General features: G+C 51.4%; 1 protein-coding gene across 2 annotated transcripts in view; it reads left to right on the forward strand.

Annotated features, from left to right (window-relative positions):
* gphna (gephyrin a) overlaps positions 1 to 17,597 on the forward strand; it is a 24,500-nt gene extending 6,903 nt beyond the window's left edge. For both annotated transcript variants that reach the window (XM_081603253.1, XM_081603254.1), the window contains 16 exons: positions 4,075 to 4,212; positions 4,555 to 4,597; positions 4,669 to 4,806; positions 4,884 to 4,976; positions 5,057 to 5,112; positions 5,252 to 5,371; positions 5,466 to 5,524; positions 7,035 to 7,188; positions 7,262 to 7,383; positions 7,878 to 7,965; positions 8,030 to 8,103; positions 8,219 to 8,283; positions 11,582 to 11,685; positions 14,095 to 14,191; positions 14,559 to 14,697; positions 15,055 to 17,597. In XM_081603253.1, the coding sequence (XP_081459379.1) occupies positions 4,075 to 4,212; positions 4,555 to 4,597; positions 4,669 to 4,806; positions 4,884 to 4,976; positions 5,057 to 5,112; positions 5,252 to 5,371; positions 5,466 to 5,524; positions 7,035 to 7,188; positions 7,262 to 7,383; positions 7,878 to 7,965; positions 8,030 to 8,103; positions 8,219 to 8,283; positions 11,582 to 11,685; positions 14,095 to 14,191; positions 14,559 to 14,692 (1,485 nt within the window). In that variant the 3' untranslated portion in view covers positions 14,693 to 14,697; positions 15,055 to 17,597. The remainder of the gene's footprint in view (positions 1 to 4,074; positions 4,213 to 4,554; positions 4,598 to 4,668; positions 4,807 to 4,883; positions 4,977 to 5,056; positions 5,113 to 5,251; positions 5,372 to 5,465; positions 5,525 to 7,034; positions 7,189 to 7,261; positions 7,384 to 7,877; positions 7,966 to 8,029; positions 8,104 to 8,218; positions 8,284 to 11,581; positions 11,686 to 14,094; positions 14,192 to 14,558; positions 14,698 to 15,054) is intronic.
* Positions 17,598 to 17,833: the final 236 nt, after the last annotated feature.

A 17,833-nucleotide genomic window follows, 5' to 3' on the forward strand; every position in this document is an offset into this window, starting at 1 on the left:
CGTGTCCCTCGGGGGGCCCTGTGGGGGGTACTCCGGGAGTATGGGGTACCGGGCCCTTTGATACGGGCTGTCAGGTGTCAGAGTCTGGTCCGCATTGCCGGGGCCCCGGGGGTGGATGAACCAGTAACGAACCAGTAAGTCGGGCTCGTTTCCGGTGAGAGTTGGACTCCGCCAAGGCTGCCCTTTGTCACCGATTCTGTTCATTACCTTCATGGACAGAATCTCTAGACCAGCCGAGGTGTTGATCCGTTTTGGTGGCCTTAGGATCACATCTCTGCTTTTTGCGGATGATGTGGTCCTGTTGGCTTCATCTGCGGCGGTTCGCAGCCGGGATGAGGCTCAGTGCCTCCTAAGGCAGAGTGCCTTCTCCAGGTTGGGGTTCGGGGGGGATGTCCTGTCCCAAGTGGAGGAGTTTAAGTATCTCTGGGTTCATGAATGGGGGAAAAATGGAGCGGGCATCTGGTTAGGAGGGATGCCTCCCTGGTGGTGGGAGGCGCAGAGGGAGACCCAGGACACGCTGGAGGGACGATGGTCCTTTGCTGGGAACGCCTTGGAATCCCCCAGAGGAGCTGGAGCAGGAGGCTGGCAGAGGGAAGTCTGGGCCCCACGACCCGACGAAGATGTTGCATATAATTATCTCATGATGGTATCATCTGTAAAAAGGATGGACAGGGAAGCTAGTCCAGATTCTGACTGATAAAATCTGATTATTCACTCAAACAGGAAGTCATTATTATCACCTCGGAGCCGGAGGTTCTGGCTCCTAACCAATCAGAAGCTCTCGGTTCTTCATCCATGTATCTCAGATGAAAGCAAACATGCTACCACAGCCATCCAGAACCGGGCGGTTCCAAGGATCCAGGACTAGTTGGACATGTTCGCCTAAATACGTTGCAATTTTCCTGTTACCTAAAATATTGCTGCTTGTTATATGTCAAAACTCATGATTACTTCAAAAATGTACATCTTTTCTTATATTTGTTGGAGGTCGCCATTTTGTCCACTGATGGGTTGATCAATCAATCAATCAATCAATCAATCAGATTTTATTTGTACAGCACATTTCAGCATTTCAAAGTGCTTTACATAATTAACATAAAAACAGCATGAGACATTGAATCAACAGAAAGACAAAGAGAATTTATTTTTTAAAGAAAAAGGTTAAAAAAGATAAAAACATTAAAACTCCTCAGTTAAACGTCTCACCTCAGAGTTTTAGTTAAAACGTCATTTAACATGGATTCTCACAGCCCTAGAAATAGATTCGTTTAACTGGGACGTTTTCCGGGGGGATTTACATAGACAGTGTGAAAGAGAAACAAAAAGAAGTTTATAACTAGATAAAAAGTAAAGATAAAAACATCAAAAACATCAAAACCTGCACTCTAACCCTAGTTTAGCCATTAGCAGCTCTAACCAGCTGGTTTTAAGTTGAGACTTAAAGGCTCTCAGTGTTTCAGCTGTTTTACAGTTTTCTGGAAGTTTGTTCCAGATCTGTGGTGCATAGAAGCTGAATGCTGCTTCTCCTCGTCTGGTTCTGGTTCTGGATGCAGAGCAGAACCAGAACCAGAACCTGAGGGGTCCAGACGGTTGGTACAGCAATAACAGATCTTTAATGTATTGTGGTGCTAAACCGTTCAGTGATTTATAAACTAACATCAGGATTTTAAAGTCTATTCTCTGAGCTACAGGGAGCCAGAGGAGGAACTTTAAACCTGGTGTTGTGTCTCCATCTTCCTGGTTTTAGTCAGATCAGCTGCAGCAGCTTCTGGATCGGCTGCAGCAGCTCCTGGATCGGCTGCAGCAGCTTCCGGATCGGCTGCAGCAGCTTCCGGATCGGCTGCAGCAGCTTCCGGATCGGCTGCAGCAGCTTCCGGATCGGCTGCAGCAGCTTCTGGATCGGCTGCAGCAGCTTCTGGATCGGCTGCAGCAGCTTCTGGATCGGCTGCAGCAGCTTCTGGATCGGCTGCAGCAGCTTCTGGATCGGCTGCAGCAGCTTCCGGATCGGCTGCAGCAGCTTCCGGATCAGCTGCAGCTGTTTGATTGATTTATCAGTCAGACCTGATGAGACGCTGTTGCAGTAATCAATGCGGCTAAAGATAAACACATGGATGAGTTTCTCTAGATCTGAGACATCAGTCCTCTAATCCTGGAGATTCTTCAGGTGATAGAAGGCCGACTTTGTGACTGTCTTAATGTGGCTCTGAAGGTTCAGGTCAGAGGTCAGAGGTCATCACTGCTCCCAGGTTTCGGGCTGATCGCTGGTTTTCAGTTGTAATAACTGAAGCTGTGCATTGATTCTGGTTCGCTCATCTTTAGGTCCAAAGATAATAACTTCAGTTTTGTTTCTGTTCAGCTGGAGAAAGTTTTGGCACATCCACACATTGATCTGTTCTAAGCATCTATTCAGTGACTGGATGAGGTCAAAGGTCACCTGGTGACATCGTGATGTAGAGCTGTGTATCATAGTTATGGTAGCTGATCCTATGTCCTGTTATAACCTGAGCCAGTGGGAGCAGATAGATATTGAAAAGAAGGGGTCCTAGGATTGAACCTTGGGGTTCCCCACATGTGACCTTTGACCTCTCTGATGAGAAGTTTCCGATTGATGACGTCATCAGGTCCATTCTGTACTGGAGTCTACAGAATAAACACAGGAAGGCTAACTTTACCAGTAGTCTATCATGTTGCGTTTGACTGGTGTAATTTTAGATGATGCCACACGGTGTCACTGTTGGCTGTAAAAAAATAACAGAATCTGGATCATTTCCACATGAAATGATCCAGATTCTGATGTGATCCTGTCAGAGAGCCGGAGAGGATCACATCACTGGATTAAGGACATGTCTAGTATGCTGTCACACATAATATTTGAGAATTTGGAAACGGTTGCTTTTTATTTCCCAAAGTTATGGGAGGAGAAGAGAGAATGGATATGTCAGCCGCCTGAAATGATCTGTTCCCCCTTCATGAAATGGACAGTGAATTAATTTGTTACCTAAAATTTGAGCCATTAAATGAAGCTGTTTGTTTCAGTTTGCAGAAAACCTCCTAGCATTTCAGGTTGTGGTGGATTTTCCTGTTTCTCAAATATTATGTGTGACATCATCCTAGATCCAGTGATGTCATGTTTTACATTAGAACCTGATTTACCATAAAGTTTACACTCTGATCTTCCAGAAAGTCTTTATTTTGGGGCCCTGCTGTCGGCCAGCTTCCCTCCTTTGTCAGAAATGAAACATTATAAATGCACAGAGTTGGAAACCTGTGTTTGTTGACCGACTTTTATTTGTCAGGCTGGAAAAAGATCGATTACATCGTAAAAGACCTCCACACAAAACCTCGTTTATTTATGTATTTTATTTTGATAGCTGCCGATTAAACTGAAAGTTACAACATTGACATGATTATATGAGGAGTTTTTACCGAGAAATGGATCAGAACCGCCGGTTCCACCTCTCTGGCTGCAATGCGCGCTCCGGACACAGGGGGCAGAATTTCTCACAAGGCCGGGTCACGCAGTGACCGGAGGTGGCGAGTCCGATTGTTTCAGGATGAACCTGAAGGCAGCAGCAGCTGCTACTCTTCCTCTGTTTGCTCCTCCTCTTCATCGCTCCGGTTCAAATCAAAAAGGTTTGATAAAGTTACTCATCGCTGTTTTAGCTGGAGGAGCCAGGCAGTTGGACCATTACACGCCATTTACCCAGAATGCATTGCGGTGTGGAAAAACATGGCGACATTCCTGTGAAAATATTTTATTAAAATTCATAAAAACGAATTAAGCTGCTGTATTATTACTGTATTGTTTTTACATCCAAGATAAATATTTCATAAAATAAGGTCTATTTTTATTACTGGATCCCTTTAAGATCGGTGGAGCCGTTCAACACGGTGGTGGCAGTGTCATGCTTTGGGACATCCTGTACTGACCTTTAGGCCGATTTGCTCTCAATCATCGTTTCCCATTAATGTCATTCATCTGATCCAGAGGCGACTCTGACCCGAACACTGTGTGTGTGTGTGTGTGTGTGTGTGTGTGTGTGTGTGTGTGTGTGTGTGTGTGTGTGTGTGCAGATCCCAGACTCGATCATTTCCCGAGGCGTTCAGGTGCTTCCTCGAGACTCAGCGTCTTTAAGCTCCACCCCCTCTGAGTCGCCACGGGCGACGCAGGCGACGTCCCGCCTGTCCACCGCCTCCTGCCCGACGCCCAAGGTACACACCCTCACTGACTGACCAGAACCAGAACCCCGGGCCGGACGGGCTGCTTCGTGTTGGGTCCGGTTTCCCTCTGGTTCTCTTCTTTTCTTCTTCATATTTTCATATTGTTGTTGCCAAACTTTCAGCTGATTCCTGAACTTCTTCAGTTGTGCTGAAGAGTGTCCTAGTTAAAGTACACCTGCTGTTACAGGTCATCCGAAACGGGTCGTGTCCTGGTGGGGAAAACCCATCAGAAACACGTTCAGAACGCGGTTCTGGTCCCACTCAGGCTCCGGGTCGTCTTGAGGTGATTTAATCAGGTTCTGTCTCAGTTACTGGTTCTGTTCCGTTCTGCAGGTCCAGTCCCGATGCGGCAGCAACGAGAACATCCTGAGAGCCAGTAAGTTCAGTCTGACCCGCCGGTCCGGTCCGGTCCGGTCAGACCTGAAGCCTGTCTGGTTCTGCCTCCAGGCCACAGCGCCGTGGACATCAGCAAGGTGGCGCGGCGCCACCGCATGTCGCCGTTCCCGCTGACCTCCATGGACAAGGCCTTCATCACGGTGCTGGAGATGACGCCCATCCTGGGCATCGAGGTCATCAACTACAGAGGTGGGTCGCCGTGCGGGTCAGAACCGCGGCCTGATCGCAGGCGGTGCGGTAACGTCCAGGTGAATGGTTCTGTGCAGACGGTTTGGGCCGGGTTCTCGCTCAGGACATCTACGCCAAAGACAACCTGCCTCCGTTCCCGGCCTCGGTGAAGGACGGCTATGCCGTGCGGGGTGAGTCCTCTCTGCAGAACTCTGCCGGTTCTGGATGAGGTCCAGTTGACTGAGGAGTGGTTCTGTGTCTCTGTCTGCAGCCGCTGACGGACCTGGAGACCGTTTCATCATGGGGGAGTCGCAGGCCGGACAGCAGGTCAGAGAAACTTCATTCTGACGGCTCCACCTGCTGGCCGGAGGCGCCACTGCAGGCCAGACTCTCACAGCACGCGTGTGTGTGTGTGTGTGTGTGTGTGTGTGTGTGTGTGTGTGTGTGTGTGTGTGTGTGTGTGCAGCCCACCCACACCGTGATGCCGGGTCAGGTGATGAGGGTAACGACCGGCGCTCCGATCCCGTGTGGCGCCGACGCCGTGGTCCAAGTGGAGGACACGGAGCTGCTGAGGGAGTCGGAGGACGTAAGGACCGCGGTCGAGTTCTGTCCTGGTTCTGGCCGGTCCGTCCTGGGTTTGGGCCTGATGGTTCTGATTGTGGTTCCTTTGTGGGTCGCAGGGCACAGAGGAACTGGAGGTGAGGATCATGGTCCAGGCCCGACCTGGACAGGACATCAGGTGAGCCCAGAACCGTAACGCTAGTGTCTGGTCACCATGGTAACCCCAGGCGAACCCCTCGACTAAGGTACCCCCCAAAAAACTAGGTTCTCCAGGTTGCCACAGCAACAGCAGTGTAGAAAAGGAAAAGAGAATATGGCGGATTATTTATGGACATTTTCTCTTTTTTTACTGTAAACTATGTAAGAATCGATCGACCCATCGGTCCGGTGACTGACCCATCGGTCCGGTCCGGTGACTGACCCATCGGTCCGGTGACTGACCCATCGGTCCGGTCCGGTGACTGACCCATCGGTCCGGTCCGGTGACTGACCCATCGGTCCGGTGACTGACCCATCGGTCCGGTGACTGACCCATCGGTCCGGTTGGTGACTGACCCATCGGTCCGGTCCGGTGACTGACCCATCGGTCCGGTCCGGTGACTGACCCATCGGTCCGGTCCGGTGACTGACCCATCGGTCCGGTCCGGTGACTGACCCATCGGTCCGGTGACTGACCCATCGGTCCGGTTGGTGACTGACCCATCGGTCCGGTGACTGACCCATCGGTCCGGTCCGGTGACTGACCCATCGGTCCGGTGACTGACCCATCGGTCCGGTCCGGTGACTGACCCATCGGTCCGGTCCGGTGACTGACCCATCGGTCCGGTGACTGACCCATCAGTCCGGTCCGGTGACTGACCCATCGGTCCGGTCCGGTGACTGACCCATCAGTCCGGTCCGGTGACTGACCCATCGGTCCGGTGACTGACCCATCGGTCCGGTCCGGTGACTGACCCATCGGTCCGGTGACTGACCCATCGGTCCGGTCCGGTGACTGACCCATCAGTCCGGTCCGGTGACTGACCCATCGGTCCGGTGACTGACCCATCGGTCCGGTCCGGTGACTGACCCATCGGTCCGGTGACTGACCCATCAGTCCGGTCGGTGACTGACCCATCGGTCCGGTCCGGTGACTGACCCATCGGTCCGGTCCGGTGACTGACCCATCGGTCCGGTGACTGACCCATCGGTCCGGTGACTGACCCATCGGTCCAGACATGCTCCGTCCATGAACGTGACTTTGGTGAAGTCCCATCATTTTCCTGTTTCTACAATAAAAACCGGTTTGCTAAAAAATATCTCTAAACAGATTCGTATTAATCCAGAAGCTAGCAGGTGACTTCTACACGAGGCTAATGCTAACACCTGCAGCGCTCTGAGTCTTCCTCCACCTGTGGTCACCGGACCACTGGTGGTCCGCGGTCGCCCCCTAGTGGTCCGCCAGGTACTGCCGTGACGTCGGCTCACAGCTAGCTTAGCAAAGGATTGAGTTAAAAATAACGATGAAAACTGGAATAAAACAGATTCACTGAAAAGAAAACAAGGCCAGCGATATTATGACCTGTTGATCTCACACTTTACATATATTAGTAATGATTGTTTTATGATTTCTGATCTCATTGTGATGAAAACGTAGAGTGAGAGCTGACTGTGTGTGTGTGTGTGTGTGTGTGTGTGTGTGTGTCCAGGCCGATCGGCCATGACATCAGAAGGGGGGAGTGTGTTCTGGCCAAAGGGACCCATATGGGTCCCTCAGAGATCGGCCTGCTGGCCACCGTGGGGGTCACCGAGGTCAGCGTGCACAAGTTCCCCGTGGTGGCCGTCATGTCCACGGGAAACGAGGTACAGTTGCTGAGAGGTCCACCGGACCTGGACCTGGACCTGGACCTGGACTCACTGGCCTCTCTCCCTGTAGCTGCTGAACCCAGAGGACGACCTCCACCCCGGGAAGATCCGGGACTCGAACCGCTCCACCCTGCTGGCCACCATCCAGGAGCACGGCTACCCCACCATCAACCTGGGCATCGTCGGAGACAAGTAGGGAGGCGCATGGCGGCGCATGGAGGCGCATGGCGGCGCGGCGCGGCGCAAGGCGCATGGCGGCACGGCGCATGGCGGCGCGGCGCAAGGCGCATGGCGGCACGGCGCATGGCGGCGCGGCGCATGGCGGCGCGGCGCATGGCGGCGCGGCGCATGGCGGCGCGCGGCGCATGGCGGCGCATGGCGGCGCATGGCGGCACGGCGCATGGCGGCACGGCGCATGGCGGCGAGGCGCATGGCGGCGCGCGGCGCATGGCGGCACGGCGCATGGCGGCACGGCGCATGGCGGCGAGGCGCATGGCGGCGCATGGCGGCGCATGGCGGCGCATGGCGGCGAGGCGCATGGCGGCGAGGCCCATGGCGGCGCATGGCGGCGCATGGCGGCGCATGGCGGCGCATGGCGGCGCATGGCGGCGAGGCGCATGGCGGCGAGGCGCATGGCGGCGCGGCGGCGCTCCCTGCTGGTCGCTCACCTGTGCTTGTGTTTGCAGCCCTGACGACCTGCTGTCGGCGCTGCACGAGGGGATCAGCCGCGCTGATGTCATCATCACCTCAGGGGGCGTGTCCATGGGGGAGAAGGTAGGCGGCGGCGGTGGGCGTGGCTCCGGCCGGCAGGTGGCGCTCTAACCTGTCGTTTCCTCAGGATTACCTGAAGCAGGTGCTGGACATCGACCTGCACGCCCAGATCCACTTCGGACGCGTCTTCATGAAGCCGGGGTGAGTGTATGAGGCGAGGGGGCGGGGCTTGTTCTCCCCACAGGTGCTGCGGTTCATCTGACCCGGAAGCAAACTTCCTGCTGGGTTCGGTCAGCTGACTGTTTCTGTCCCGCAGTCTGCCCACCACCTTCGCCACCGTCGACATCGACGGAACCAGGAAGCTCATCTTCGCACTGCCAGGTACCACAGCACAGGCTTTTACTTTGAAAGCACCAGAACGCTTCCTGCACGAGCTACGGGGGTGTGTGTGTTCCCAGTGTGTGTGTTTCCCCTGTGTGTGTTCCCAGTGTGTGTGTTTCCCCTGTGTGTGTTCCCAGTGTGTGTGTTCCCAGTGTGTGTGTTCCCAGTGTGTGTGTTCCCAGTGTGTGTGTTCCCAGTGTGTGTTCCCAGTGTGTGTGTTCCCAGTGTGTGTGTTTCCAGTGTGTGTGTTCCCAGTGTGTGTTCCCAGTGTGTGTGTTCCCAGTGTGTGTGTTCCCAGTGTGTGTGTGTTCCCTGTGTGTGTTTCCTGTGTGTGTGTTTGCAGTGTGTGTGTTTCCCCTGTGTGTGTTTCCAGTGTGTGTGTTCCCAGTGTGTGTGTTCCCAGTGTGTGTGTTCCCAGTGTGTGTGTTCCCAGTGTGTGTTCCCAGTGTGTGTGTTCCCAGTGTGTGTGTTCCCAGTGTGTGTGTTCCCAGTGTGTGTTCCCAGTGTGTGTGTTCCCAGTGTGTGTGTTCCCAGTGTGTGTGTTCCCAGTGTGTGTGTTTCCCCTGTGTGTGTTCCCAGTGTGTGTGTTCCCAGTGTGTGTGTTTCCAGTGTGTGTGTTCCCAGTGTGTGTGTTCCCAGTGTGTGTGTTTCCCCTGTGTGTGTTCCCAGTGTGTGTGTTCCCAGTGTGTGTGTTTCCTCTGTGTGTGTTCCCAGTGTGTGTGTTTCCAGTGTGTGTGTTTCCAGTGTGTGTTCCCAGTGTGTGTGTTCCCAGTGTGTGTGTTTCCCCTGTGTGTGTTCCCAGTGTGTGTGTTCCCAGTGTGTGTGTTTCCCCTGTGTGTGTTCCCAGTGTGTGTGTTTCCAGTGTGTGTGTTCCCAGTGTGTGTGTTCCCAGTGTGTGTGTTTCCAGTGTGTGTGTTCCCAGTGTGTGTGTTCCCAGTGTGTGTGTTCCCAGTGTGTGTGTTTCCAGTGTGTGTGTTCCCAGTGTGTGTGTTCCCAGTGTGTGTGTTCCCAGTGTGTGTGTTTCCCCTGTGTGTGTTCCCAGTGTGTGTGTTTCCAGTGTGTGTGTTCCCAGTGTGTGTGTTCCCAGTGTGTGTGTTCCCAGTGTGTGTGTTCCCAGTGTGTGTGTTCCCAGTGTGTGTTCCCAGTGTGTGTGTTCCCAGTGTGTGTTCCCAGTGTGTGTGTTTCCAGTGTGTGTTCCCAGTGTGTGTGTTCCCAGTGTGTGTGTTCCCAGTGTGTGTTCCCAGTGTGTGTGTTCCCAGTGTGTGTGTTCCCAGTGTGTGTGTTCCCAGTGTGTGTTCCCAGTGTGTGTGTTCCCAGTGTGTGTGTTCCCAGTGTGTGTGTTCCCAGTGTGTGTGTTCCCAGTGTGTGTGTTCCCAGTGTGTGTTCCCAGTGTGTGTGTTCTCAGTGTGTGTTCCCAGTGTGTGTGTTCTCAGTGTGTGTTCTCAGTGTGTGTTCCCAGTGTGTGTGTTCCCAGTGTGTGTGTTTCCAGTGTGTGTTCTCAGTGTGTGTGTTCCCAGTGTGTGTGTTCTCAGTGTGTGTTCTCAGTGTGTGTGTTCTCAGTGTGTGTTCTCAGTGTGTGTGTTCTCAGTGTGTGTTCTCAGTGTGTGTTCTCAGTGTGTGTTCTCAGTGTGTGTGTTCTCAGTGTGTGTTCTCAGTGTGTGTTCTCAGTGTGTGTGTTCCCAGTGTGTGTGTTCTCAGTGTGTGTGTTCTCAGTGTGTGTTCTCAGTGTGTGTTCTCAGTGTGTGTTCCCAGTGTGTGTGTTCCCAGTGTGTGTGTTCCCAGTGTGTGTTCCCAGTGTGTGTGTTCTCAGTGTGTGTTCCCAGTGTGTGTGTTCCCAGTGTGTGTGTTCTCAGTGTGTGTGTTCCCAGTGTGTGTTCCCAGTGTGTGTGTTTCCAGTGTGTGTGTTCCCAGTGTGTGTGTTCCCAGTGTGTGTGTTCCCAGTGTGTGTGTTTCCAGTGTGTGTGTTCCCAGTGTGTGTTCCCAGTGTGTGTGTTCCCAGTGTGTGTTCCCAGTGTGTGTGTTCTCAGTGTGTGTTCTCAGTGTGTGTGTTTCCAGTGTGTGTGTTTCCAGTGTGTGTTCTCAGTGTGTGTGTTCCCAGTGTGTGTGTTCTCAGTGTGTGTTCTCAGTGTGTGTTCTCAGTGTGTGTGTTCTCAGTGTGTGTTCTCAGTGTGTGTTCCCAGTGTGTGTGTTCCCAGTGTGTGTGTTTCCAGTGTGTGTTCTCAGTGTGTGTGTTCCCAGTGTGTGTGTTCCCAGTGTGTGTGTTCTCAGTGTGTGTGTTCTCAGTGTGTGTGTTCTCAGTGTGTGTTCTCAGTGTGTGTTCTCAGTGTGTGTTCTCAGTGTGTGTTCTCAGTGTGTGTTCTCAGTGTGTGTGTTCCCAGTGTGTGTGTTCTCAGTGTGTGTGTTCTCAGTGTGTGTTCTCAGTGTGTGTTCTCAGTGTGTGTTCTCAGTGTGTGTGTTCCCAGTGTGTGTGTTCCCAGTGTGTGTTCCCAGTGTGTGTGTTCCCAGTGTGTGTTCCCAGTGTGTGTGTTCCCAGTGTGTGTGTTCCCAGTGTGTGTTCCCAGTGTGTGTGTTTCCAGTGTGTGTTCCCAGTGTGTGTTCTCAGTGTTTGTTCTCAGTGTGTGTTCTCAGTGTGTGTTCCCAGTGTGTGTGTTCCCAGTGTGTGTTCCCAGTGTGTGTTCCCAGTGTGTGTGTTCCCAGTGTGTGTGTTTCCAGTGTGTGTTCCCATGTGTGTGTTCCCAGTGTGTGTTCCCAGTGTGTGTTTCCAGTGTGTGTGTTCCCAGTGTGTGTTCCCAGTGTGTTCCCAGTGTGTGTGTTCCCAGTGTGTGTGTTCCCAGTGTGTGTTCCAGTGTTTCCAGTGTGTGTTCCCAGTGTGTTCCAGTGTGTGTTCCCAGTGTGTGTTTCCAGTGTGTGTGTTCCCAGTGTGTGTGTTTCCAGTGTGTGTTCTCAGTGTGTGTTCCCAGTGTGTGTGTTCCCAGTGTGTGTGTTCCCAGTGTGTGTTCTCAGTGTGTGTGTTCCCAGTGTGTGTTCCCAGTGTGTGTTCCCAGTGTGTGTTCCCAGTGTGTGTTCCCAGTGTGTGTGTTTCCAGTGTGTGTGTTCCCAGTGTGTGTTCCCAGTGTGTGTGTTTCCAGTGTGTGTTCTCAGTGTGTGTTCCCAGTGTGTGTGTTCCCAGTGTGTGTTCTCAGTGTGTGTGTTCTCAGTGTGTGTGTTCCCAGTGTGTGTTCTCAGTGTGTGTGTTTCCAGTGTGTGTTCTCAGTGTGTGTTCCCAGTGTGTCCCCTCAGCCTGTCACACTGCCTCCAGGTAATCCGGTGTCGGCGGTCGTCACCTGCAACCTGTTTGTGATCCCGGCTCTGAGGAAGATGCAGGGCGTTCTGGACCCCCGGCCCACCATCATCAAAGCCCGGGTAAGGGCCTCTGCAGCGCCTCGCTTTGGGTTTTCAGGTTAGAAGTGGATATTTGTTGTTGCCACTAGAGAAGCTTCAAGTCGTTATGTTCACGTTGTAAGTCCTGAAGGGGGCGCTACAGTCTGCTGTCCACCTCCAGGACTGACAGGGATGTGGATTCATGTTCATCCTGCTGTGGATCATAATGATAGAAATGAAGCGTCTGTAGCTGCTGGGCTACATGTTCAGATAGCTAGCTGGTAGATTGGACACAGCATCAGATGAGAGCGTGTGTGTGTGCTGTTAACGAACAGATTTACAGCCGATGCTACGTAGGAAAGAGAAACTCCAGCTATCTTTAACTAGCCTGCTAATGCCAGGTATGAGCCAGTTACCCAATACCAGGCAATGCTAGCAAGCTAATTCTAGCTATCTGATCGTAGCATCTGATAGGCCATCGGTTTGATTGTTCTGACTACGATTTGTAATCCCATCACTTCCAACCACAGTTGGAACCAGGGCCGGCCCAAGGCATAAGCAGCCTCTTTGGGCCACTGAGGGGCCCCTCAGTGGGGCTGATTTTTTATTTTATTTTTTTAGTAATCATTTCTTTGTCATTATAATATCAAAAATACAAAACTTCATCATGAAGTGATTTGTTTTTACAATAATATATGTTTAACTAGACATATTATCACCGGTTTGGACCCGGCGTTCTGATGCTTGACCAGTACCAGGTCCGTGGACTCGCCCTTGGTTAGCATCAGCTCTGACGGGCTGGACATGGTCCACCATCAGGCTGCTGTGGCTGAACCTCAGGCACAGTGAGGTCCAGACTGACCACGATAAGCTGCACATGTGGTTCTCACTCACGCTGCCAAACAAACAAAGACAGCGGATAATTGAAATACATTTTTCAACCTTCATAATAAGGATTTTAATTCACACTCAACAATTCTGAGAAATAATAAATTTATGTAAGCAAAATATGAACACAGGAAATCTGTCTTTTTCCCTAACCCTGATGTTGAGACCTGAGCTCAAACATTTTAAAGAAATTTAAAATGTATTTGTTCTCTCAAATGAACCCAAACAACAGAAACTTAACTGGTTTAATCTTCAAAATGAATGGATTGAAAGAGTCTGGCAGACCAAACAAACCGCATCCTTATGAAACACCAGCCTCGCTTTTTGCAGTTTAAGTGGCCATTTTAACGCCGCGTCCCTCTAAAGGTCATATCTCCCTCCTTGGGATCGAGCCAAACGTTTTGGGGCCGCAGTCACAGTAATGGAAGAAGAAGAAATGGAGAGACGGCCAATGGGTGTAGAACAGTAGCTTCCTGCCACGCATTGCATAGGCAGGCGCCAATAATGTATGTAGAATTATTTTATTGATAAATAGAAAAATAAATAAATGAATTTAACCAGAGAGTCATGAATGTGTGAAGCTGCACCGATTGCAGCTTCCTGGTTACCGATATTTAAAAAGCCTGAGCTGCTGGTTTTGGCTGAAATGTTGCTAAATGCAGCAGAAGGTCACTGAGTTCAGACCTGGTGGGTCAGTCAGTCTGACCTCTGACCCGTTCAGACCTGGTGGGTCAGTCAGTCTGACCTCTGACCCGTTCAGACCTGGTGGGTCAGTCAGTCTGACCTCTGACTGCAGAGCTGAAGGACGGAGGCTGATGCTGAAACCTTTGCCGATCACGATCCCCCAAAATGAAGGAAATCGGCTCCCAGAAATCCACTGGTGGAGAAATCAGTTGGCCGATAAATGTGTCCTATTCCATACATTATATACATAAATATGTTATAAACATGTTTATAGTGTAAACAGCCAGAGATGCAGCAGGTGTGAGAATCTGATGATGGGACGGCTGGATGCAGCCGGTCCACAGAGCTAGGGGCCCCATGGGGGCTGGATGCAGCCGGTCCACAGAACTAGGGGCCCCATGGGGGCTGGATGCAGCCGGTCCACAGAGCTAGGGGCCCCATGGGGGCTGGATGCAGCCGGTCCACAGAACTAGGGGCCCCATGGGGGCTGGATGCAGCCGGTCCACAGAACTAGGGGCCCCATGGGGGCTGGATGCAGCCGGTCCACACTGTTAGCAGAACTAGAGGGCCCCAAAACCAGATTTGGCTTAGAGCCCCATGGAGGCTTGGGCCCCATGGAGGCTTGGGCCCCATGGAGGCTTGGGCCCCATGGAGGCTTGGGCCCCATGGAGGCTTGGGCCCCATGGAGGCTTGGGCCGGGCCTGGTCGGATCTGCAACTGTCTTCCTGAAACGAGAGAAGTCGTCCAGTCAGCTGCTGCTGCTTGTTACTTGGAGTTTTCTAGAATTCAACCGATAAACATGCAAAGGCTCAGACTTGAATTAGGCCGTTTAAGCTTCGTGTTTCACGGATTGGCCAACGCCGGATGCTTTTTGTCCAGCTGTCCTGCGACGTGAAACTGGACCCCCGACCTGAATACCACCGCTGCATCCTGACCTGGCACCACCAGGAGCCGCTGCCCTGGGCCCAAAGCACAGGTCAGCTCATGCTTTAACCTTTGACCTTTGACAGGAAACGTACAGTTGGCTCCTAAAGTCTGCATGCGCCTGGTACATCTGAAGCAACATCTTTATTCAGCCAAGAAGTTTGTTTCTGCAGCAGAATCAGGCCTGAAAATATTTAAATGTACATTTTGTTAAATCATGGCTGCTGGTACCGAGCCTGGTTCTGGTTCTGGTTCTGGTTCTGGTTCTGCTGGAGCTTCCTTCCTGCTTAAAAGCCTGAATCCTCCCAGAGAGCGCGGGGCTGATCCTGGCAGCAGATGCTGTAGTTCCAGCTGGTGACCTGTGGCCAGGCAGCCGTCAGAACCAGAACCGGGTTGGCGCTGACGCTGTTGTCCTGCAGGGAACCAGGTGTCCAGCCGCCTCATGTCCATGCGGAGCGCCAACGGGCTGCTGATGCTGCCGCCCAAGACCGAGCAGTACGTGGAGCTGCACAAGGGCGAGGTGGTGGACGTCATGGTGATCGGCCGGCTATGATGCAGGTGAGCCGCCCGTCGCCCCCTGCTGGCCGCGCAGAGCGTTGTCCCGCCCCCTGCTGGCCGCGCAGAGCGTTGTCCCGCCCCCTGCTGGCCGCGCAGAGCGTTGTCCCGCCCGTCGCCCCCTGCTGGCCGCGCAGAGCGTTGTCCCGCCCGTCGCCCCCTGCTGGCCGCGCAGAGCGTTGTCCCGCCCGTCGCCCCCTGCTGGCCGCGCAGAGCGTTGTCCCGCCCCCTGCTGGCCGCGCAGAGCGTTGTCCCGCCCGTCGCCCCCTGCTGGCCGCGCAGAGCGTTGTCCCGCCCGTCGCCCCCTGCTGGCCAGAGGACTAACAAGCCGTCTGCCATGTTTCTCTTTTTCTCTTGCAGACCTTCGCGTCACCTGCTCCCGATCACCGTGGCAACACCAGGAGACGTCTCACCTGGACAGGAAGGGCGTGGTTGGCGGGGCAGGAAATGATGCATGTCTATCTGGTGGCCATTAGCTGTGATGTCATATGCAACAGCCAATCGGAGCCAGTGCAGGCTGAATCCTCTCTGAGGAGCTCGCTGTACTCCAACAGAGAAAAAATGTGAAAAAATATATAAAAGAAGATTTATTCTGTAATATTATTATCCTAATAACAATTAATATTCTTAATTAATATTCTATTTATTATTATTGCCATGGTTCTGGTTGGATATTCTCACCTCAGTAGTCTTCATCTCCTCTTCATTTGCTTTGTGCGTTTTACCTGGCAGGTAAACACTAGAGACTCCTCCTCCTCTTCCTCCTCCTCTTCCTCCTTCTCTTCTTCTGTTTCTGCTCCCTCCTTCATCACATAGAAACCATTGTCCATGATGAAGATGATGATGATGAGTGGGAACCGTCCACTTCCTGCTGGAGCTCCACAGTGTGCCACGAAATAAAAACATCAAGGCTGATGTTCAGAAACACCAAACAGTGGAAGCCACGAGCAAAGCAGAACCGGTCCGGAACCGGGTTCCGGGCCCGGGTCTGGGTCGGGTCGCTGTCAGAACCGGCCGGTTGGAGCAGCAGCTGCTCTCCGTCAAACATCTTCCTAGAGCTTGATGCCACAGGAAACACTATGTATGGAAGAATATAGAAGCAAAAACCGCAGAAATAATAACAGATGAAGAGAAATAAAAGAAACCCGTATTTTTATTTCATTGCTTTCTGTCAGTTTGTCTAAATTTATTTATCTAATGTGTCTAATTTATTTGCCGAATCCTTAGCTGATTCTGCTCTTTATTTATGATGATAATATTTAAAACCTTAAATTCTGTTAAAAAAGAAGGGGATCTAAACTGGCTTCAGTTTTTGCATGACTCCTCTAACTGATCTCTCTTTACTTTTCCTGCTTGATCTTTTGGTCGTTTTTACAGAAGTGGAGTTTTCTGTGGCACCACCGGCTCTCCGTACACTTCTGACTTTAGATGAGCCAGTCAGTAGCTTCCAAACATCCAAAATATCAGTTAAATCCAGAAAACGGGAAAGCTTTTCATTGTGACGTTTTATGATTGCCGTCCCGGCCACTAGCAACCCAACAGAACCGTAGAACTCTGCTGCTCCGGTTCAGGACTACACTGTGTGTTTCTACCTAATGGTGCTTCGTCTAGAAAAACAAGTCAGAACCTTTTTAAGATTTGAAGAAACGCTCTGACTGCATCCTTCACAGTTCTCTGAAAAATTAAATGTCATTTTATTAAGTTTGATTTTTCGACACTTAAGATTTTCCATACGGAAATAATGGAAATAAAACTGAAAAATGCCCAAAGCGTTAGAAAAAGTACCTCATTTAAAAATCAAGAACAAAGAATGGTTTTCTTCTCTTGTTTTTGACATTTTTTCTTCTTTATGTTTCATTATAAATATATTTTATTTTTTGAATAAATGTCCTGAACTATTGGCAAATTCAACAATTCAAAAGATTCTCCTTAAAATATTGAGATAATTTAAGCATCTTTTTTTTTTTGCTTCAAGTTTCATGATAATTTTATTTTTGTGGCATCTCAGGTGTTCCATACAGAGTTTTGGAGAGTTTGATACGGACTAAAATCATTTCCAGATTAGATGCAGATAAACATTAAAGTCCCACATTCATTAAACCTTCCTCTTCCTCTTCCTCTCACTCTTCCCCTCAGTGCCAAACCCTGTCAAAGGTCAGCTGCTCTGCGCTGCATTCAGGGTCCCATATTGTGGTGAGGGCCCCGCGATGCGTTCAGGGCCCCGTGTTGCCTTCAGGGCCCTGTGCTGTGTTCAGGTTCCTGAACTACTGTAGTTTTTTCCAAATTATGTTTCTATTGTTTTTCGTGGTTTGCTGAAATGTTCTGATAGATTCTGAGGATCTTTTGCCCTGCAGAATGTCTGACCTTTGACCCTTCCTCTCATCATGGACCCTGCATGCCGTACCGAGGGGCGTTTCTTTCTAGATGGGCAGGTGCGGTTCCAGGTCCGGTGCAGCACCTGGGCAGCGTTCCCCATCATTTCTGATTCAGAAACTTCCCAGTTACCTCAAATGCACCGCAGTGATTTTTGCTGCTCGTGCTGCGTTCAAGTCACAGCAGACCGGAGGACGCCTCATTAATTCTGGGAAGGATATTTAAATTAAATGTCAATAAAAACGAAACACTTTCACTTTAGTTTTCCCACATTGGGCAGCTCATGGGTGTGGAAATTCCATGGTGACTTGGACGCAGCACGGCGCCTGCCTGAGGACCAATCAGGAAGCGGCAGCAGCGGTTGTTGTGAAACTGCCTTTGAACGGAGGAAACACTGGAGTCAGTGTCTGCACACGATCCACATGACCAGCACTTCCTGAAGCAATGACAGCCTTCTACTGTAAAACACTGCAGGAGGATTTCTGTAACATTACTGAAACTGAATTAAAGATGATCCTGATTATTCTCTACCTGCTGAGCTTCCTTCATTTACAGAAACAACGATCCGCCATGTTGGATCCGAACAGGAAACGGCCCAGAAACATCCAGGTTTCATGATTCTCTCCCCAAATCACAAGACCAGAGGGTCCCACTGGTTTAGAACCAGTTTAAACCCTTCAACCAGCGGTTCGGTCAGAACAGAACCACCACCCTTGAGACGACCCGGTTCTGTTTGGACCGCCATATCTCCTGTCCATCAGAACCA

This window comes from Poecilia reticulata, chromosome 22 (assembly GCF_904066995.2).
Source record: "Poecilia reticulata chromosome 22, P_reticulata-male-v2, whole genome shotgun sequence".
In the NCBI taxonomy this organism is placed as follows: Eukaryota; Metazoa; Chordata; class Actinopteri; order Cyprinodontiformes; family Poeciliidae; genus Poecilia; species Poecilia reticulata.